The sequence below is a fragment of the Sapajus apella genome, unplaced genomic scaffold, assembly GCF_009761245.1.
Source record: "Sapajus apella isolate SASKATOON/1434 unplaced genomic scaffold, GSC_monkey_1.0 scaffold15, whole genome shotgun sequence".
NCBI classification, from domain to species: Eukaryota; Metazoa; Chordata; class Mammalia; order Primates; family Cebidae; genus Sapajus; species Sapajus apella.
Genome location: NW_022436955.1, coordinates 11910630 through 11932037, shown reverse-complemented (window position 1 = coordinate 11932037; position 21408 = coordinate 11910630). Strand labels below are relative to the sequence as shown.

Genomic DNA, 21408 nt, shown 5'->3' with positions numbered 1-21408 from the left:
TTTTTTTTTTTTTTTTTTTTTTTTTTTTTTTTTTTGAGACGGAGTTTTGCTCTTGTTACCCAGGCTGGAGTGCAATGGCGCAATCTCCGCTCACCGCAACCTCCGCATCCTGGGTTCAGGCAATTCTCCTGCCTCAGCCTCCTGAGTAGCTGGGATTACAGGCACGCACCACCACGCCCAGCTAATTTTTTGTATTTTTAGTAGAGACAGGGTTTCACCATGTTGACCAGGATGGTCTCGATCTCTTGACCTCGTGATCCACCCGCCTCGGCCTCCCAAAGTGCTGGGATTACAGGCTTGAGCCACCGCGCCCGGCCCCCTTTTTTGGTATGTTTTAAAAATAAAAAAGTCAGGCCAGGCACGGTGGCTTACACCTGTAATCCCAGCACCTTCGGAGGCTGAGGCAGGCGGCTCACCTGAGGTCAGGAGTTCAAGACCAGCCTATCCAAAATGGTGAAACCCTGTCTCCACTAAAAATACGAAAATTAGCCAGGTGTGGTGGCACGCGCCTGTAATCCCAGCTACTCGGAAGGCTGAGGCAGAAGAATCACTTGAGCCCGGGAGGTGGAGGGAGCAGTGAGCCGAGATTGCACTAAGCAATGCAGCCTGGGTGACACAGCGAGATTCTGTCTCAAAAAAAAAAGAAAATACATACGTGTGTGTGTGCGCACGCGCTTAAGAGACAGTACTATACAGGAAAATCATCCATGTTGTATGCAGAGGCAGAATGTCAGAACTAAATATAGTGTGTGTGTGTGTGTGTGTGTATTCTGGAAACCTTAAGAGACAGTACTATACAGGAAAATCGCCCATGTTGTATGCAGAGGCAGAATGTCAGAACTAAATACTCTCTGCCTGATGAAACTCATTTTGCGCAGTGGCAGTACCATAGCCAATGAGGTTTATCTGAGGCGCGATTATTGCTAATTGAAACTCAGAGTTGAGCCTCATAAGAATTCCAACTTGCTTTGGCTGAATTCCTTCACTTAAGAAAAAGAAAGAAGAAGAAAAAAGAATTCCAACTTGCTGAAAGCAAAAGCAGGCTTTGTTTGCATCTCCACCACTGGACCTGACTAGCTCTAGTCTACTCCTTACTGACTAGTTTTAACTAGCAGGAAAATAAACATCAAGGGAAGCCAAGTCCTTATCATCAGAGCTCCACAGGGAGAGTCCCCATTTCTCTGCTGTGACCTGGATTTGTTCCAGGTAACTGGAATAACCCTTTACCTCTCTCACACAACGGCAAGCAAAGCTTTCAATGCAGGATGTGTACATCTCACCTGGACCTACAGTCACCTCGGTGGAATGCTTGTTGATAACCTTAATCTTATCACTAAAGCCATTTTCCTCCACAATCTTCACAGCAGCATCAGCCATAGGCTTGAAAACCTAGAAAACAGAGCCAAAACCCAAGGAAAAATGAGCAATAAATTAAACAGTAGTCTGACCTTTAAGGTGAACAACCTATTCCTTGATTCTGGTCCTAACACATGTAACTTAAAAACTTTATTCTCCAAATGTGCATCATGAAAAAGGGCTGTGAAATTCAGTTGGGTTTAACTTATGGTTAGGGACTCCCATTCCGTGCCAGGCACGGTGGGGCAGCCGTGGATGCTGAGGCAGCTGCACTACTTAGTAAGAGCAGTAGGTGTCAGTGCCACACAAGGGGACACCAAAGAGCCAGGAAAGGAAGTTGCCTCACGAACCTGGGAGGCGTGCTGTGCCCTCCAGAGGAGAGCAAGACTGTTCCGCGCCAGGTGTGGGTGTGAGCGAGCAGGTTATCCTCTGGGCTCAAAACTGTTCCAAATCCCCACTGTTGGCAGAACACAGCCTACATTTTCTTATGATACAGTAGTACCTTTTGTCCGTGGGGGATACATTTTTTTTTTTTTTTTGAGGCAGAATCTCACTCTGTCACCCAGGCTGGAGTGCAGTGGCACAATCTCGGCTCACTGCAACTTCTGCCTCCTGGGTTCAAGCGATTTTCCTGCCTGAGCCTCCCAAGTAGCTGGAACCATAGGCGTGTGCCACCATGCCCAGCTAACTTTTTTGTATTTTTAGCAGAGACGGGGTTTCACCATGTTAGCCAGGATGGTCTTGATCTCCTGACCTCATGATCCACCCACCTCAGCCTCCCAAAGTGCTGGAATTACAGGCGTGAGTCACCACGCCTGAACCATGGGGGATACATTTTAAGACTCTTGCCCGGGGTGGTGGCTCACACCAGTAATCCCAGCACTTTGGGAGGCCGAGACGACAGATCAGGAGGTCAAGAGATTGAAACCATCAAGCCAACATGGTAAAACCCTGTCTCTACTAAAAATACAAAAATTATCTGGGCATGGTGGCGCCACCTGTAGTCCCAGCTGCTTGGGAGGATGAGGCAGGAGAATCGCTTGAATCTGGGAGGCAGAGGTTGCAGTGAGCCAAGATTGCGCCACTAGCACTCCAGCCTGGCGACGGAACGAGACTCCATCTCCAAAAAAAAAAAAGACTCTTGGTGGATGCTTGAAACTCAGATAATACTTACCAACCCCTATATATACCATTTTCTTTGCTATACATATACACTGTTCTGTGGTGGGCACCTCTATGCAAACCTACCCCAAGAGGCCACAGGAGCCCAGAGGCTGAGGAAAGAGACTGGCAAATCCAGCTTCTTACAAAGACACATTTTATAGGGACTTACAAACAGAAGCTTTGTCTCAAGCAGTGAGACACTGGGCCCCCACACTGTTATGGCTCAGACGCAGGGCTTACATACAACAGGGGATTTAACTAAGGGCAGGATTTATGGTAAATATGTATTTATGATAACATCAAAGTTGTTCTGACCTGAGGGCAGGATTTACATCAAAGTGCATGAGAGCAGAAATTTTAGAGGCATTCCTGAAGCTGGGGTTGGTGAGAAGTCGGCATGGAGGATTAGCATTCACGGTGAAGCTGCTTTAGCCTCCAAGCTTACCTATGACCAGGTTTAATTTATAAAGTAGGCCCAGTAAGAGATTAACAATAATAATTAAAAATAGAACAGTGATGTAATAATACTCAGAATGGCACACAATTTACAACTTATAAATAATTTCTGGAATTTTCCATTGAATTTTTTTTTTTGAGAAGGGTCTCACTCTGTTGTCCAGGCTGCAGTGCAGTGGTGTGACCTCGACTCACTACAACTTCTGCCCCCCAGGTTCAAGCGATTCTCCTGCCTCAGCCTCCTGAGTAGCTGGGATTACAGATGCGTACCACCATGCCCAGCTAATTTTTTTGGATTTTTAGTAGACACAGGGTGTCACCATGTTGGCCAGGCTGGTCTTGAACTCCTGACCTCGTGATCCACTGGTCTCCGCTTTCCAAAGTGCTAGGATTATAGGCATGAGCCACGGCACCTTGCCTGTTTTGATTTTTTTTGAGATAAAGTCTTACTCTGTCACCCTGCCTGGAGTGTGGGAGCATGTATTTAAATACTTTCCCCTATAAAACTGAGTTCATATAGTGATTAGTTGGAAAAACAAAGTCCCAAAATAACTGTCTTAAACAAGGCAGAAGTAATTTTTTGCTTTCTCATACAAAGTCCAAATCATTGCTCACTGCAGCCTTGACCATCCAGGCTCAAGAGATTGTCCCACTTCAGCATCAAGAACAGCTGGAACACAGGCACATGCCACCATGCCCAGCTAATATTTAAAAGTTTTTCTGTGAAGATGGGATCTTGCTATGTTGCCCAGGCTGGTCTCAAACTCCTGGGCTCAAGCAATTCTCTTTCCTCAGCCTCCCAAAGTGCTGGGATTACAGGTGTGAGCACTGCGCCCAGCCTGTTAAGTATTTTCTAAAGCTCCTAGTGATTCTGATGTGCAGCCCAGGCTGACAGAGGAGAAAATTAGCTCCTGGAGGAAGGAACTGTGTCTGGCTCATCTCTATAGTCTCAGAGCCTGGCTCTGTGCTTGGCACACAGTGAGCACTCCATGAATGTTTGTGAAGGAACAGATGGGGAAAGTGCAAGAGCATAGGTGATTTCCCATGCAAGATGCAGGACACACACCTGAAGGGGGTGGCTTACCTCAATAGCATAGCAGAAGTCGGCGCCTGCTGTGACTGCCATCATTGACAAGAGTCCCGTGCCAGTGCCAATGTCAAGAACCAAGGCCTTCTGTCCTCTGTCCTTCACCCTGCTCACGGCAGCCCGGATACCTTGGTAGTACTTTACATTCTAAGAAGAACGGAAGAGATGGCCGTCACTTACTACCAGTTATTCTAAGTAGAAAGGTGCTCTGTAAAGTTCTAGAGTCACAGCTGGCAGCAGCAGTGCAAGTCAGAACCCTATGGCCTTTCTGGCCCCTGGCAGAACAGCACTGGCTGAGTTAGGCAGGCCTTGTGAGGTAGCCCCTTGCCCATTGTTAAGTGACTGTCCCTGCTCTACACTCACTCTTCTATACTCTACTAAGTGATGCCAGAGCCCTACAAACCATGTTTTCCTTTTTCCAGCTGTTAGGTACAGCCAAGAGGGGGATCAACAGGGCAACTGAAAGATAGGAGGACAGAGAAGGCTTCCTCCTTTCTGCAAGCTGCTCCCCTCATCAGGGTCCTCTCAGTAGGGGCAGTTGATCGCAGACTCCAGCTTCTCTCAGTGATCCTATAACCAGCTCCTTGGACAGTCCCACAGGGCTGCAGCTGCACAGGACCTCTCCTCAATGCTTATGGCTTCTGGAAACCCTAGTCTTCTCGTTTAGTTTCTCAGCCCTAGGCAAGGTAACTGCTCCCTGCAATCTCTACTGCTAGGTTAAAGGGTTTTCCCATTTGCTTTCTAGCCCTCCCACAGCTGGGCGACCAGCGCCCTGTGTTAAAGCCCCTCTGCTGCGGTATGTAACGTGGCTTTGGTTTTCCTTTACCGACTCTAACCCAGAGAGCTTCCTTGTCTAAAAAGTATTTTCCCCTTCAGGAAATACCTTATTTGCATCTTGAAGACTTTTAGTTCTGGTCTTTACAGATACATCTTTCAACAGTCTGACTCAATAGGCACAATGACCCTTCTGTTGAAAACAGCTAAAAATGATGGAAAAAATATATGCAAATCTTTTAAATAGACTGATGACCTGCCAATTAGTAAGAAATATTAAGAGGCTATTAAAATTTAAGATAATTTGTTAAGTAACCGTAGACAACTAATAAATAATTGGTATCAAAAGGGCAATATTCTCTTACCACAGTGCAAAACAAGTTAGAAATCTTAATAACAGAAATACAACTAAAAAAAAAATGTTTTGAACATTGAGAAGTACACTTCTAAACTCACAGGCAAAAGACTAAACTAGATTGGAATTAGAAAATATCTAGAACTGAATATACTTTAAAATTACCTGGCCGGGTACAGTGACTCATGCCTGTAATCCCAGCACTTTGGGAGGCTGAGGCGGGTGGATCTCCCAAGGCCAGGACTTTGAGACCAGCCTGCCTAACATGGTGAAACCCCCGTCTCTACTAAAAATACAAAAACTTAGCCGGGCGTAGTGGTGCACACCTATAATCCTCGCTGCTCAGGAGGCTGAGACAGGAGAACATTTTTTTAAGATTAAAAAAAATGATAAGCAGCATCCTCAATTGTAAACCAGGGATGGCACAACCTTCACTTTAAGGATGCCATTAAATTAGCTGTCACTTTTGAATGACTCAGTCTTGAAGATACCAAAGTGAAACTAGAACCCTTTTTGAAGGCATGTGGCAGTATCTATCAAGAATCATACCTACGTTCATAACCCTAGACTATACCAAAGATATACGCATGGTAAATAAGCATATGAAAAGATATTTGATGGCCAGGTGCTTTGGCTCATACCTGCAATCCCAGTATTTTGGGAGGTCGAGGCAGGTGGATTACTTGACCTCAGGAGTTCAAGACCAGCCTGAGCAATACAGCGAAACCCCACCTCTACAAAAAACACAAAAGCTAGCCAGGCGTGGTGGTGTGCATGTAGTCCCAGCTATTGGGAAGGCTGAGGTTGGAGGATTGCTTAAGGCCAGGAAGTCAAGGCTGCAGTGGAGCTGAGAAATCACACTACTGCACTGGGTGACAGACCCTGTCTCAAAAAAATAAAATTAAATTATAATTAAAAATAAAAATTGGCCGGGCGCGGTGGCTCAAGCCTGTAATCCCAGCACTTTGGGAGGCCGAGGCGGGTGGATCACGAGGTCAAGAGATCGAGACCATCCTGGTCAACATGGTGAAACCCCGTCTCAACTAAAAAAATACAAAAAATTAGCTGGGCATGGTGGCACATGCCTGTAATCCCAGCTACTAAGGAGGCTGAGGCAGGAGAAATGCCTGAACCCGGGAGGCGGAGGTTGCGGTGAGCCGAGATCGCACCATTGCACTCCAGCCTGGGTAACAAGAGTGAAACTCCGTCTCAAAAAAAAAAAAAAATAATAATAATAATAATAAAAATTACAACTACAATGAAGGCCAGGCATGGTGGCGCGTGCCTGTGATCCCATCTACTTGGGAGGCTGAGGCAGGAGAACTGCTTCAACCTGGGAGGTGGAGGTTGCAGTGAGCCAAGATCTCGCCACTGCATTCCAGCCTGGGTAACAGAGCGAGACTCCATCTCAAAATAAAAAAATTTAGTTCACAGAAGCCCAGACAATGGTTGCTGCTGAGGGAGAGGAGAGGTATTGATCAGAGGATCTGATGTTTCAGTTAGACAGGATGAATAAGTTCTGGAGATCTACTGTACAGCATGGTGAGCTATAGTTAATAATGCACACTTAAAAATTACTAAGTGAAGGGCCGGGCGCGGTGGCTCACGCCTGTAATCCCAGCACTTTGGGAGGCCGAGGCGGGTGGATCACGAAGTCAAGAGACCGAGACCATCCTGGTCAACATGGTGAAACCCTGTCTCTACTAAAAATACAAAACATTAGCTGGGCATGGTGGTGCGTGCCTGTAATCCCAGCTGCTCAGGAGGCTGAGGCAGGAGAATTGCCTGAACCCAGGATGCAGAGGTTGCGGTGAGCCGAGATCGCACCATTGCATTCCAGCCTGGGTAACATGAGTGAAACTCCGTCTCAAAAAAAAAAAAAAAAAATTACTAAGTGAGGCCAGGAGTGGTGGCTCATGTCTGTAATCCCAGCACTTTGGCAGGCTGAGGTGGGCAGATCACCTGAGGTCAGAAGTTCAAGACCAGCCTGACAAACATGGTGAAACCCCATCTCTACCAAAAACACAAAATTAGCCGGGCCTGGTGGCGCATGCCTATAATCCCAGCTACTTGGGAGGATGAGGCAGGAGAATCCCTTGAACCTGGGAAGCGGAGGTTGTGGTGAGCCTAGATCAAGCCACTGCACTCCAGCCTGGGCAACAAGAGCAAAACTCCATCTCAAAAACAAACAAACAAACAAAAAATTACTAAGCAAAGCTGAGCAACGTGGCTCACACCTATAATCCCAGCACTTTGGGAGGCCAAGCTGGGTAGATCATGAGGTCAAGAGATTAAGACCATCCTGGCAACACAGTGAAACCTTGTCTCTGTGAAAAATACAAAAATTAGCTGAGTGTGGTGGCACACACCTGTAGTCCCAGTTACTCGGGAGGCTAAGGCAGGAGAATTGCTTGAACCTGGGAGCCAGAGGTTGCAGTAAGCCAAGATTGCACCACTGCATTCCAGCCTGGTAACAGAGTGAGACTCTGTCTCAAAAAAAAAAAAAAAAAAATTACTGAGTAGATCTTAAATATTCTCGCCACACACAATAAAGTATGAGGTGACAGATATGTTAATTAGTTTGATTTAATCATTTTACACCATATACCTATATTCATCACATTGTATATCATAAACATACACAATTTTTGTCAATTCTATCCTGATAAAGCTGAGAGATTAACTTAAAAAAAAAAAAAAAAAACAGAGCCAGAAGTAGGACTCAGCCTCACAACTGATTTCCTGACCACTACACCATACTGCCTCTCTGTATCATTTTAACATCATGACTCCCAGGGATTTTTAACCTTCTTGTAATCCAAGACTTCAAAACACCCTATATCAAAAGAATAGTTTCCTTTAACACTTACTCTGTCTTTGTCATGTAGCATATCTGCATAGGATGACCTAAAAAACAAAAAATGACAGGTAACCTTTACATGATACACATCAACACATGAAAGTATTCACACATACCTAAACAGAACAAATGTGTCATGTATTTTAAACTATTTTTGGATTTCCATGCCTCAGCCTCCCAGGTAGCTGGGATTACAGGCACTTGCCATCATGCCTGGCTAATTTTTGTATTTTCAGTAGAGATGGGGTTTCACCATGTTGGCCAGGCTGGTCTTGAATTCCTGACCTCAAGTGATCTACCTGCCTTGGCCTCTCCAAGTGCTGGGATTACAGGCATAAGCCACTGTGCCTGGCCTATTTTTTTGTTTGTTTATTTTTAGAAACACGGTCTCGCTATGTCAACCAGGCTGGAGTGCAGTGGTTATGAACTGCCTCAATCACTGAGCACCGCAGCCTTGAACTCCTTAGCTCAAGAGAACCTCTTGCCTCAGCTCCGAAACAGCTAGAACTACAAGCATCCATCACTGCACCTGGCCATTTTATTTTAATAGTTTTAAGATGTTATTGCCTAGTGCTGCAGAAAAAAAGTCTCAGAGAAAGATGTTCTCAGACCTAAAAATGCTCCAGTAGTTAACCCTGTCACAGTAATTCCACAGCCACTAGCATCCTGATCTTGTTATATGTTATACATTTTACTCCTCAGGAAAAACTCAGACGCAGTTTGCCTAATACTTGACCTAACCTTGCATACATCTGTGCCTGCAGATAACCACTGATGTTAACACTAGGGAGAACGGCTGAGGAAAGACATGCACTCACACACACCCACTGTTTATGTGACAGGTATCCCACTGGGCATGCTCACTTACCATCATCACAGAAAACTAAGAGTTCACCAATACTGTACTAAAGGGAGGAGAGTCACTTTTCCATATTTCCTACTACAGTAATTCACACATCTGAAAACCCTCAGGCAGGGTCTGGATGAGCAACCAGAACTAGGCAGGCCCTCCCAGACTTTCTGGGAATTGCAAAGGAAAGCTAAGGCACTCACACTAAAACAGAGGCCCTCCAGGCCTGGGTCAACACCAGAATCACTAGAAACTTATTTGAAACGCAGAGCCCGAGAACACACACACACAGACACACAGGCACACAGACACACTCTCTCTCTCCCTCTCTGATCAAGAAGACTGGACTAATGTGCTCCAGGCAATTGTGCCACAAGGTCCACCTCATTCTTTCAGTGTACCATTCCTCAAAGTGTGGAATGTGAACCGCCTGTGGCACAATTTCCTGCAGCATATTAGCAGCCTTCTGGGGTTGGAGGCGGGAAGAAGGGGGGAGAGGGGGAGAGTGGGGGGAGGGAGGGAGGGAAAGAGAGGGAGAGAGAGGGAGAGAGAGGGGGAGAGAGGGGGGGGGGGGGGGGGGGGGGGAGAGAGAGAAAGTGTGTGTGTGTGTGTGTGTGTGTGTGTGTGAACCCCACCTCTACTAAAAACCCCATCTCTACAAATATTAGCCAGGCGTGGTGGCAAGTGTTTGTAATCCCAGCTACCCAGGAGGCTGAGGCAGGAGAATCGCTTAAACTTGGGAGGTGGAGGCTGCACTGAGCCGAGATTACGCCACTTCACTCCAGCCTAGGCAACAGAGCAAGACTCTGTCTCAACAACAACAAAACATGAAAATAAAGTCCAAAATGTTTAGAAATATTTTAAGTGGCCATGCGCAGTAGCTCATATCTGTAATCCCAGCACTTTGGGAGGCCCAGGCGGGCAGATCACAAGGTCAGGAGATCAAGACCATCCTGGCCAACATGGTGAAACCTCATCTCTAATAAAAATACAAAAATTAGCTGGGCATGGTGACGCACGCCTGTAATCCCAGCTACCTGGGAGGCTGAGGCAGCCTCCGAATCACTTGACGCAGGGAGTCAGAGGTTGCAGTGAGCCGAGAATGCACCAATGCACTCCACCCTGAATGACAGAGCGAGACTCCATCTCAAAAAAAAAAAAAAGAGAAATTATTTTAAGCTTTTATTCTGTACCAGACACTGTATTACCTTTAATCATTATTTGTATTATACTGTGAGATAATGTATTATATTGAAGTATGTGTTATTTTATATTAAGGCTCAGAGAAGTAACTTGGCCAACAGAGTAGAGAAGTGGCAGAGCTTGGACTTAAACTCACGTTCCTCTTCCTGCATTTTGCTACCATCCTTTACAAAATGACCCTGCCTACGATTTCAGCAGCCTCTCTCTCTTACCATAACCCTGCTTTTCTACCACACTCCAGCCATGCTAAACTGCTAGCTGCTCCCCAAACTGCCCCATCTGTTTTTGATGTTTTTTTCTGTTTATTCATTTGTGAGACAGGGTTTTACTATGTTGCCCAGGCTGGACCTGAACTCTTGGGAACAAGCAATCCTCCTGCCTTGGCCTCCCAAGTGGCTGGGACTACAGGTGTGGGCCACCGCACCCAGCCACAAACTGGCTCATCTGAAAGCTTACATGGAATCCCTGCTGCTCAGACTTCAACTTCTCTTCCTTTAGAATTGAGAAATTATTCAAACATTACCTCACATCCCAAGTCCAGCTGGTTCTTGTTGCTTCCATGACCTTTTGTGCCCATTTACACCTTTATCTCACTGTGCTGTAAAAAATTATTATTATTATTTTTTTTTGAGACAGTCTCACTCTGTTACCCGGGCTAGAGTGCAGTGGCACAATCTCGGGCTCATTGCAACCTCCACCTCTCAAGTTCAAGTGATTCTCCTGCCTCAGCCTCCCAACTAGCTGAGATGACAGGCACGCGGCACCAATTTTTGTATTTTTATTAGAGACGGGGTTTCACCATGTTGGCCAGGATGGTCTTGATCTCCTGACCTTGTGATCTGCCCGCCTCAGTCTCCCAAAGTGCTGGGATTATAAGCATGAGCCACCTTGCCTGGCCCTTATAATGTAATTTTTTTTTTTTTTTTGAGATGAAGTCTCGCTCTGTCTCCCAGGCTGGAGTACAGGGGCACAATCTCAGCTTACTACAACCTCTGCCTCCCAGGTCCAAGGGATTCTCCTGCCTCAGCATCCCAAGTAACTGGGACTACAGGGCACCCGCCACTATGCCCAGCTAATTTTTGTATTTTTAGTAGAGACGGGCTTTCACATATCGGCCAAGCTGGTTTTGAACTCCGACATTGTGATCCACCCACCTCGGCCTCCCAAAGTGCTGGGATTACAGGCAAGAGCCAATGTGCCTGGCCTGTGCTGTAATTTTTTATGTGCCTGTCTCTTCCACAAAACTTCATGGTCCTTGAAGATGAGAACGGGATCTTCTTCATCTTGGTATCCATAGCCTTAGCACAATGATGGCAAACCAAATGCACTTAATGATTGCTACATAACAACTCACATCCTTTTTTTTTTTTTTTTTTTTTTTTGAGACGGAGTTTCACTCGTTACCCAGGCTGGAGTGCCACGGCGCAATCTCAGCTGGGCGCAATCTCGGCTCAGCGCAATCTCAGCTCACTGCAACCTCCGCATCCTGGGTTCAGGCAATTCTCCTGCCTCAGCCTCCTGAGTAGCTGGGATTACAGGCACGCGCCACCATGCCTAGCTGATTTTTTGTATTTTTAGTAGAGACGGGGTTTCACCATGTTGACCAGGATGGTCTCGATCTCTTGACCTCGTGATCCACCCGCCTTGGCCTCCCAAAGTACTGGGATTACAGGCGTGAGCCACCGCGCCCGGCCACAACTCACATACTTTTAAATGTTTCTTCTAAGGGGGAAAAAAAAGCATTTTCGGCTGGGCACAGTGGCTCATGCCTATAATCCCAGCACTTTGGGAGGCCAAGGTGGGCAGATCACCTAAGTTCAGGAGTTCAAGACCAGCCTGGCCAACATGGTGAAACCCCATCTCTACTAAAAACACAAAAGATTTCAGTGGATCATATCCTTAAAAAAAAAAAAAAAAAAAAAAAAAAAAAAAAAGAAAGAAAAAATACACACAAAAGATTAGCCAGGCGTGGTGGCAGGCGCCTGTAATTCTAGCTACTTGGGAGGCTGAGACAGGAAAATCGCTTGAACCCGGGAGATGGAGGTTGCAGTGAGCTGAGATTGCACCACAGTACTTCAGCCTGGGCAACAGAGCAAGGCTCAGTCTCAAAAAAAAAAAAAAAAAGAAAAAAAAAAAAGGAAAAAAAAGGCATTTTCATTTTTTTCATTCAAAAGAATTTAACCATACGATGATGAATGTGTCACCATTTCAGTGAGGCAAGTAAATGATTCAACTTCATCAACATTACTACTGAGCCTTGGGTTTCCTTTGCTCCACTAAACAGATGCTGAGGCTCTGCTAAGGCTGCTACAAAATGTCTGATGCTCCAAACAGGCATGACTTTGCCTAACTGCCACATATACCTACCTGGCTGAGCAGATTTGCTCAGGACCAACACCCAGCCCTCATCATAAGCACTGGGTTAGAGCCTAGCCCACGCTCAGATTGGATCCCACGGCATCTGATTTGGGATCAAGTGCCCCACCCAGGTGCAGCCTGCTGTAAACCAACCCAGTACCTGGCAATCTCCTGGTGATAATCGTAGTGTTCATCCTCCTCCACCCACTCCACAGACCCCGTGGTCGGATTCGCCCGACTGCAGAAGATCTTCATGATGCCCATCAGCTCCCAGTTTTAGCACAGAAAAGCAGCCTTACCAGTTCTTGCGGACAAGTCTGATGGTCAGAAACCTATTAACATCAGAAGGAAACAGGAGGTGTACAAATAAACAAATATATAAAAAAAAAAATCTATTAACAACATAATGTCCCGAAATGTGGAAGGGGAAAGAGAGACAAAAAGAGTGGAAAAATCAAGAAACTGACAGAAATGTCAAAGCTACTGACAGTATTTGTTAATCAATATTTAAATGTTTTCAGCAGGAGTCACTTGGTTTTATATTCAGCCTGTAACATTAAAAAACTGCAATAGATTCGTACAGAGGTCTGGAAACTTTAGCAGGCCTCGGTGCTTCCAAAAGGGTCCAATGAACCTCACAGGTTCATCTAGGTGCAGCCCTCAAGGCTAGGAAAAGGAGAAGAGATGGGGTGGTGGGGTAAAGAAGTGCCACCCATACTGCCTTAGTATACTGAACACTTAGCTTAAGGAAAAATATGAAGATAGAGCAAGTCAAACCAGGGAAACTTTCATGTAAACAATAAATCACAGTCACACATAAACCTAAAAATGGATAATCCCAGGAATATAATGATGAGCAAAAACAGTGAATCACACCACATATGCAATATGTTTCCATTTCTATGAAATTTATAGCTATGCAAAATGGAACAATACATTCTTCAGGCATCACACTAAAAAGCATAGTAGGGAATCAGGATAGTTCACGTCTAAGAGACAAGGGAAAGAGATGGGATCAAGGAGAGGTACACAGCAGACTTCAAAAGTATTGTTCTTTTTCTTAAATTGGGCGGTGGAAACACACATGTTCATGATATTAGCATTCTTTCTACTTTTTTTTTTTTTAAGAGATGGGGTCTGTTTACGTTGCCCAGGCTGGACTCAAACTCCTGGGCTCAAACATTCTTCCTGCCTCAGCCACTCCCGTAGCTGGGACTACAAGTGAGTGCCCCACACCCAGCTAATATGAGCATTTTTTATGCTTCTTTTTTTTTTTAGTGATTACTTCTTATCTATTCAATTTTAAAAACAATTTTTAAAAACCTTTCTCTATCTAAAAAAATTTTGCTTCAAATAAATAAAATGTCACCAGATTCACATCTTGTATGGCCTGTCTCCCCAAAGAGATCTATTTCTGGGAGGCAGAGATACACCACCCACCACTCAAAATCTAAAGGCACTCCTCTGCAGGTGTGGGCTCTCCCAACACCCACCCCTTTACCATTCAGAAAACAATAGGTGTTCTACACTGCCCTTCCTTTCTTGTTAAACACTGGTGCATCTTCAGGAAACCTTAGAAAGAAGGCCTACTCTACAGATCCCTAAACTTTCCTATGCTTTTTATTGGCCAGAGTTTTTTTCTTTTGAAGTTATCTAGAGTAAGTAAACATGGAATTCTTACACAAATAGATGAGAAACAGGCTGGGTGTGGTGGCTCACATCTGCAATCCCAGCACTTTGGGAGGCCAAGGCAGGCGGGTCACCTGAAGTCAGGAGTTCCAAGACCAGCCTGGCCAATATGGCAAAACCCCCGTCTCTACTAAAAATACAAAAATTAGCCAGGCATGGTGGCACGTGCCTGAACTCCTAGCTACTCAGGAGGCTGAGGCAGAAGAATCGCTTCAACCCGGGAGGCAAAGGTTGCAGTGAGCCGAGATCACACCACTGCACTCTACCCTGGGCAACAGAGTAAGACTCCGTCGAAAAAACAACAAAAAAAGCAAATAGATGAGAAACAATCTTCCCTGAACAAACGCTGGCAAGCAGTCACTGACCTGGTTCAAAGTAGACAATCTGTCCAGGTAAAACTCTCCTTCTAAAACCCTGGCATACCTATCTCCTAGTCTAATGGCTTTCAAACTTTCTGATAACCCCAGTAAGAAATATACTTTACAATGAGACTCAATACATACACCTGCATATACGCATATAACTAAAAGTTCCACAAAATAATACTGATTTCCTATGAACAAGGCCCTCTCATATGCTCTATTTCATTTTCACTGTTTTTAAGAGATGGAATCTCCCTGCTGTCCAGGCTGGAGCGCAGTGGCTATTCACAGGCATGATCATCCCACTGAACTACAGCCTTGAGCTCCTAGACTCAAACGATCCTCCTACATCAGCCTCCTAAGTAGCTAGATTACCAGCATGCACCACGGCACCCAGCTTCAATTTTACTTGCTGGTCAGGACCCATCAATGGGTTGCAACCTGCAGCTTAACAGCATTGCTATAATCCACTCTATCTCGTGTACTGACGCTTATTTTGCAGATAGAATATCTAGAACTATCAGAATCCGTAATGTGTATTAGGAAACTGTGTCCAACAAATGCTGGAGAAAGAAATGGCCATTTCTGACTGAATGTTCGGGGAAGGCTTAAAAGGTGGATTCGACTGAGGCAGGAGGAGAAGCGGGGTAGGTGGAGGGAGAAGGCATTTCATTCGATTAGAAAGGCTTGGATAATCATGCACATTGAATCAATCAGTTTGGCTGAAGTAAAACTGAACCAGGTGTCAAACATGTCAATAGAATCCATATGGTGGAGTCCTAAAATACTAATCCTGTGGTCCATGTGGAATCAATTCTGAAGTCACTTAAAGGTTAAGAGTGATCCTTTTGTAGTTCATAAGCATGATGACAGGGTGTTCACGCACCTGTGTCAGATGTGCCTCCCACAAACCTTTACCCATCTGAAGCGGGCAAAAAAAAAAAAACAGTAAAAAAACTTTAATCCATAGAATTCCTTTCTTGTCTGGGATGCTGCTGAGTCTAAAACCAGGACAACAGTGTCTTTTCAAAACCTGGAAACCAGTTAGGTATGGTGGCTCACGCCTGTAATCCCAGCACTTTGGGCGACCGAGGCGGGTGGATCATCTGAGGTCAGGAGCTCAAAGACCAGCCTGGCCAACATGGCAAAACCCCGTCTCTACTAAAAATACAAAAAATTAGCTGGGATGTGGTGGCACGCACCTGTAATCAATCCCTGTTTCTTGGGGAGGCTGAGGCAGGAGAATTGCTTCAACCTGGGGGGAGGAGGTTGCAGTTAGCCAAGATCGTGCCACCGCACTCCAGCCTAGGCTACAGAGCAAGATTCTGTCTCAAAACAAACAAAACGAAAAGCAAACAAACCTGAAACTATGTCTTTTGTTAACAATTTTATGAAGACATGAACCTCTTTTGGTGGGCACTACACACCTTATATGGCTAAATGCCCTCATCCATTATTATTTGTCCTCTCCCAGAAGGAACCTACACTACAGATTCAGGGGATATTCTCTGACCCCCTCCTCATTCTCCAAGAGTTGTAAACTCACATGGTCAATTTCAAGGAGGAAATAGAAACCACCATGCCAAGCCGTAATTGTATTACCAGACTGCAGAGCAGATGGTCCATTCAATCATTCAAAGTGTATTTACTAGGGGGTGATGGCTCACACCTGTGATCCCAGCACTTTGGGAGGCCTAGGTGCAAAGATCTCTTGAGTCTGGCCATTCCAGACCAGCCTGCACAACAGAGTGAGACCCCATTCTCTACAAAAAATAAAAAAATTAATTAGGCCAAATGGCCTGCGCCTGTGGTACCAGTTACTCCCAGCTACTCAGGAGGCTGAGGTAGGAGAATCACTAGAGCCCAGATGGCGCCAATGAACTCCAGCCTGGGTGACAGTTAGCCCCTGTCTTTTAAAAAAAAAAAAAAAAAAAAAAAAATATATATATATATATATATATACACACACACACACACACACACATTTATTAACTATGCATATATTAAAATTAATAATTAGCCGAGTGTAGTGGTGCGTGCTTGTAGTCTCAGCACTCGGGAGGCTGAGGTGAGAGGATCACTTGAACCCAGGAGGTCAAGGCTGCAGTGAGCCTTGATCACACCACTGCACTCAGCCTAGGCAGCAAAGTGAGAGAGTCTGTCTGGAAAAAATAACTAAATTTATTAAATACCTTCACTGTGCCAGGCACTATATTAGGGACCGGAGCCACCACCACAAACTAGAGAGCTTAGACTCTAATGACAGAGTAACACAAATTACAGACGACATGAATGCAAGAAACACACAGAGCGCCGTAGAGAGTGAACACCAAGGTTACAGAAGAACTCTCTAAGAAGGCAGCATTTGAGACCTACAAGACAGACCAGGATAAAAGTTGGGGAAGAGGTTTTACATGTCAGGAATCCTTACTCCAACTTTCCCAAGAGAAAGCCCCAAGGTAGAAAGAGCTAGGTGCATAAGCAAAATGTGCCAAAAGCCTGTGCGACCGAAGCACTTTTGCAGAAGCCCACTCCTCATCTCCTATCACATCTTCTGCTCAATCAAGCTGGGCCTTGTCGACTTCCGAAAGGCGTTAGGATTTTGTTCTAAAAGCAGTGGGAGCCACTCAAGGGTTTTAAGCAGAAGCATATCTACACTGGGTGTACGCTTTTACAGGACCACTCTAGCTGGCGTGTAGTGAATACACGATTCTCCAATTACTCAGAACACAGTGAGTGGGAAAAATATCAGCAGGTCGGTCAATCAGAACCATGGCCCAGTTAGCTTGGAGCTACTGCGGTTCCTGGCTGAGAGGAGGCGCCAGGCACAAGTACTGCGACCCAGCCCCGCAGGCGGCAAGCACCCAACTGGACTGCAGAGCCGGGGGTCAGCCTGGAACCCCGTTCTCCTGCAAGTCATGGTGCTCCGAGTCTCCCCACTCGGACTCTAGAAAAGTCCCCAGAGTCCAAGTACGCCCACGCCAGGTTCCTCTGCCGAAGCCCTGGTGCTGAGGACACGATGCTGGCTGCACCCCGAACTCCAAAACGACTCCACCTTCCAGCACATCTAGCGCCTCACCCGCCGCGGAAACTCCTCCGTTCGCCTCCGCTGCTATCACCATTTTGCCGCGGCCAGCGCAAGAAGCGGTATCCCGGCTGCGCGCGAGGACTGTGCGAGGTACGGGTCCCAAGGCGGAACTGGAAAGCTATCCCATCGCACCCCGCGCGTTCCCACAATGCTCCGCGGCAGTCACTATGGAGGCCGGCAGGACGGCTGTGCTCCGAGTGAAGCGGAAGCGCAGTGCGGAGCCGGCCGAGGCTCTTGTGCTCGCCTGTAAACGCCTCCGGAGCGACGCGGTCGAGTCGGCGGCCCAGAAGACGCCACAGGGTCTGGACAGAGCAGCCGAGAATAATGTCTTCCAGTTGGTGGCCACTGTATGCTCCCAGGTATTACGCGTGGTGCAGCTGGTGGGGCATCTTAGGGTGCAGCCAGCCCGATCCCTGACTCGATCACGAACCCCTGCTTATGCCGACCTCCCTTCCCTGTTACCCCCTAGGAGGAGCCAGTCCAGCAGCTCCTGCGGGCAGCTCTGCGCCCGTCACGGGACAGCCAGCAACGTGTCCGCCGCAATCTCCGCGCCTCAGCTCGAGAGATCAGGCAGGAAGGCCGCTACCGGGTGGTCTCCAGCCGCCGATCCTCGGGGACCACCTCGAGCGGCCAGGAGTCCGAGTACACGTCGGGGAACCCAGAAGTCTCCGGGGACTCGGGCTTTCAGCTGTTAGACCTTGTCCACGAGGAGGGAGAACCTGAAGCCGCTGCTGCGGCCTCCTGCAAAGTGAGTACGCCCCTGAAGGTGGCCGCTGGGATTCTCAGGACGGTAATGCCAGGAGACTGGGCCCAATAGCAGCACACAGCTTCATCTTAAGGGGATAGATGATCCATCCGGCGTGACGGCTTCATTTTACAGATTTGTCTATTCATCCAATATGTGTGTACTACGTTCCTACTATGTTCCAGGAATTTTTTTTTTTAGATTCTGTGGATACAGCAGTGAGGACCTAACATGCAGGTGGAGAAAAACAGTAAACGAGTCAATTCAGTGTCAGATGATGATAAGGGATGTAAGGAGGGGGGAGATAAAGCAGGAAGAGTGGTGTCACTTCAGTGAGAGTGTCACTGAGAAAATGACATTAGAGTGAAGACTTGCAGATAAATGGCAGGGCATTGCAGATACTGAGAGGACTTACAGGCAGAGAACTTGAAAGTAAAGAGGCCCCAAGCCGAGTTTCCCTGCTCCTTGCAAGGTGCCCGGAGCCCAATGAGCTAGAGGAGAGCAGTAAGGAATTTGAGGGGAGGATGCCTGCTAGACTGTCTAGGTATTTGTAGGGACATTGCCTTTCACCCTGACTGAGACGGGAATTACTGGAGCAAAGTAGAGACAGAGCAAGTAGGAAAACTGATCAAAGAGAGGTTAAAGGACTAGTCCTGGTTAGTGTATCAAGTTTGAGGTAGATTTAGGTCTACATTGCAAGTCTTCTCACATTTAATCCAGTGCTTTTCTTTACTACATTACATTTGCTAAATTGATTTGCACTCACTTTTTTAAAAAGTTTTACTACATGCACCAAAACCATAGAAATAGAAAATTCTCCTGAGGCTGGGCATCGCAGCTGACGCCTGTGATCCCAGCACGTTGGGAGGCCTAGACGGGAGGATCACCTGAGGCTGGGGAGGTCAACGCTACATTGAGCCGTGACTGTGCGCAGTGGCATTTCAGCCTAGGCGACAGAGTGAGATCCTATCTCCAAAAAAAAAGACGAAGGAAAGAGAGGACTGAAAGAAAATTAATTCTGTAATCCCAGTGCTTTGGGAGGCTGAGGCAGGAGGGTCGCTTGAGACCAGCCTGGGCAACAAAGCAAGACCTTGTCACTACAAAAAGGAAAAGGAAATTAGCTGGGCATGGTGGTACCTGCTTGTAGTCCTAGCCACTGGGGAGGTTGAGGCAGGAGGATCACTTGAACTCAGGAATTAGAGATTGCAGTGAGCTATGATCAAGTCACTGCCCTCTGGCTTGGGCAACAGAGCACAACGCTCTCTAAAAAAAGTAGAGAATTCTCAGCATAAGGTGTCCCCCCTCCCCCTCTTTTCCCCAGTGGAAGTCTCACCCTGTGGCCCAGGCTAGAGTGCAGTGGCATGATCTCAGCTCACTGCAACCTCTGCCTCCCAGGTTCAAGAGATTGTTCTGCCTTAGCCTCTCAAGTAGTTGGGATTACAGGCATGAGCCACCACACCCAACTAATTTTTGCATTTTTAGTAGAGATGGGGTTTCACCATGTCAGCTAGGCTGGTTGCGAACTCCTGGCTTCAAGTGATCTGCCTGCCTCAACCTCCCAAAGTGCTGGGATTACAGGCATGAGCCAGTGTGCCCTCTCTTGATAAACATTTTTATAGAACTCATCTCAATAATTTTTAAAACTTAAAAAAATTCAATTATAATTAAAAATGAATCCACAACCAGCAAGCAAATGGTGCTAGCATATTGTTGTTGTTGTTTTTGTTTTGTGGGTTTTGTTTTTGTTTTTTTCTGAGATGGAGTCTCGCCCTTTTTACTCAGGCTGGAGTGCAGTGGCACGATCTCACCTCACTGCAACATCCGCCTCCTGAGTTCCAGCGGTTCTCATGCCTTAGCCTCCCAAGTAGCTAGGATCACAGGCATAAGCCACTACGCCCAGCTAATTTGGTATTTTTAGTAGAGATGGGGTTTCACCATGTTGGCCAGGCTGGTATTGAACTCCTGACCTCAGGTGATCCACCTGCCTCAGCCTCCCAAAGTGCTAGGATTACAGGTGTGAGTCACCGTGCGCAGCCAGTGCTAGTGTAATTGGATAGCAATTTGTGTATGATGTCCATAGTCACATTTTTTCACCAGAACATTCCAGACTAATTCATGACTTATAAAATGTGTAAAGTAAACCAATGATCAGTGGAACTGAATCAAGTAAATAGTTCATCAGGCTGGGCACAGTGGCTCACACCTGTAATCCCAGCACTTTGGGAGGCCAAGGCAGGCGATTACTTGAGGTCAGAAGTTTGAGACCAGCCTGACCAACTTGGTGAAACCCTGTCTCTACTAAAAATACAAAAATTAGATGGGAGTGGTGGTGGGCGCCTGTATTCCCAGCTACTCAGGAGGCTGAGGCAGGAGAATTGCTTGAACCCGGGAGGCAAAAGTTGTAGTGAGCCAAAATTGTACCACTGCACTCCAGCCTAGGCGACAAGAGCAAAACTCCATCTCAAAAAAAAAAAAAAAATTAAATAGCTAATTTAATTTTATAAAGAAAACTAGGAAATAAACTGATGACAGATATGAACAGAAATTTTTCCAGTAAAGGAATACCGACTCTAAACATATAAAAAATGTTTGCACAGAATACTTACAGGGAAAAAATACAAATTTAAGCTTGAAGCATACTTGAGGTTTTATGCATACTAGACTAGCAAGAAAAAAGTAACTGATAGCACTGTTGGCAAGGCAATGATTAAAAGCATACACAATAGGAATAAAATTGATGGCAAGCGTTTTGGAAAACAGCATGGCTTTACGGGAGTGGGGGCCATATTTTAAATACATAAATTTATTATTCGTTGGACCTAAAGCCATGTATAATCTAAAGAAATTTTAAGATTAAAAATGTCTAAGGAGGGCCGGGCGCGGTGGCTCAAGCCTGTAATCCCAGCACTTTGGGAGGCCGAGGCGGGTGGATCACGAGGTCAAGAGATCGAGACCATCCTGGTCAACATGGTGAAACCCCGTCTCTACTAAAAATACAAAAAATTAGCTGGGCATGGTGGTGCGTGCCTGTAATCCCAGCTACTCAGGAAGCTGAGGCAGG

General features: G+C 46.2%; 3 protein-coding genes, 1 long non-coding RNA gene and 1 pseudogene across 15 annotated transcripts in view; 3 read left to right on the top strand and 2 right to left on the bottom strand.

The window, feature by feature from the left end:
* PRMT7 (protein arginine methyltransferase 7) overlaps nt 1–17732 on the bottom strand; it is a 51170-nt gene extending 33438 nt beyond the window's left edge. The window contains exons 1-5 of one of the 2 annotated variants that reach the window (XM_032283817.1): nt 17594–17732; nt 12624–12795; nt 8063–8099; nt 4061–4210; nt 1281–1389 (exon numbers count right to left, since the gene is read on the bottom strand). In XM_032283817.1, the coding sequence (XP_032139708.1) occupies nt 1281–1389; nt 4061–4210; nt 8063–8099; nt 12624–12727 (400 nt within the window). In that variant the 5' untranslated portion in view covers nt 12728–12795; nt 17594–17732. The remainder of the gene's footprint in view (nt 1–1280; nt 1390–4060; nt 4211–8062; nt 8100–12623; nt 12796–17593) is intronic. The other variant, XM_032283816.1, reaches the window with a different exon arrangement.
* Nucleotides 8073–21408, bottom strand: part of SLC7A6 (solute carrier family 7 member 6) — a 60928-nt gene continuing 47592 nt past the window's right edge. For all 11 annotated transcript variants that reach the window (XM_032283821.1, XM_032283827.1, XM_032283826.1 and 8 more), the window contains 2 exons: nt 12624–12795; nt 8073–8099 (listed from right to left, as the gene is read on the bottom strand). The gene's annotated coding sequence lies outside the window, so the exon portion shown is untranslated. The remainder of the gene's footprint in view (nt 8100–12623; nt 12796–21408) is intronic.
* On the top strand, nt 14159–16281 carry LOC116555321. The gene is made up of 2 exons (XR_004270475.1): nt 14159–14221; nt 16221–16281. It is a non-coding gene; the product is annotated as an uncharacterized LOC116555321 (long non-coding RNA).
* On the top strand, nt 15357–15442 carry LOC116555860 (annotated as a pseudogene).
* The window catches only part of SLC7A6OS (solute carrier family 7 member 6 opposite strand), a 9936-nt gene continuing 6264 nt past the window's right edge, over nt 17737–21408 (top strand). The window contains exons 1-2 of the mRNA XM_032283834.1: nt 17737–17961; nt 18072–18350. Of these exons, the coding sequence (XP_032139725.1) occupies nt 17770–17961; nt 18072–18350 (471 nt within the window). The 5' untranslated portion in view covers nt 17737–17769. The remainder of the gene's footprint in view (nt 17962–18071; nt 18351–21408) is intronic.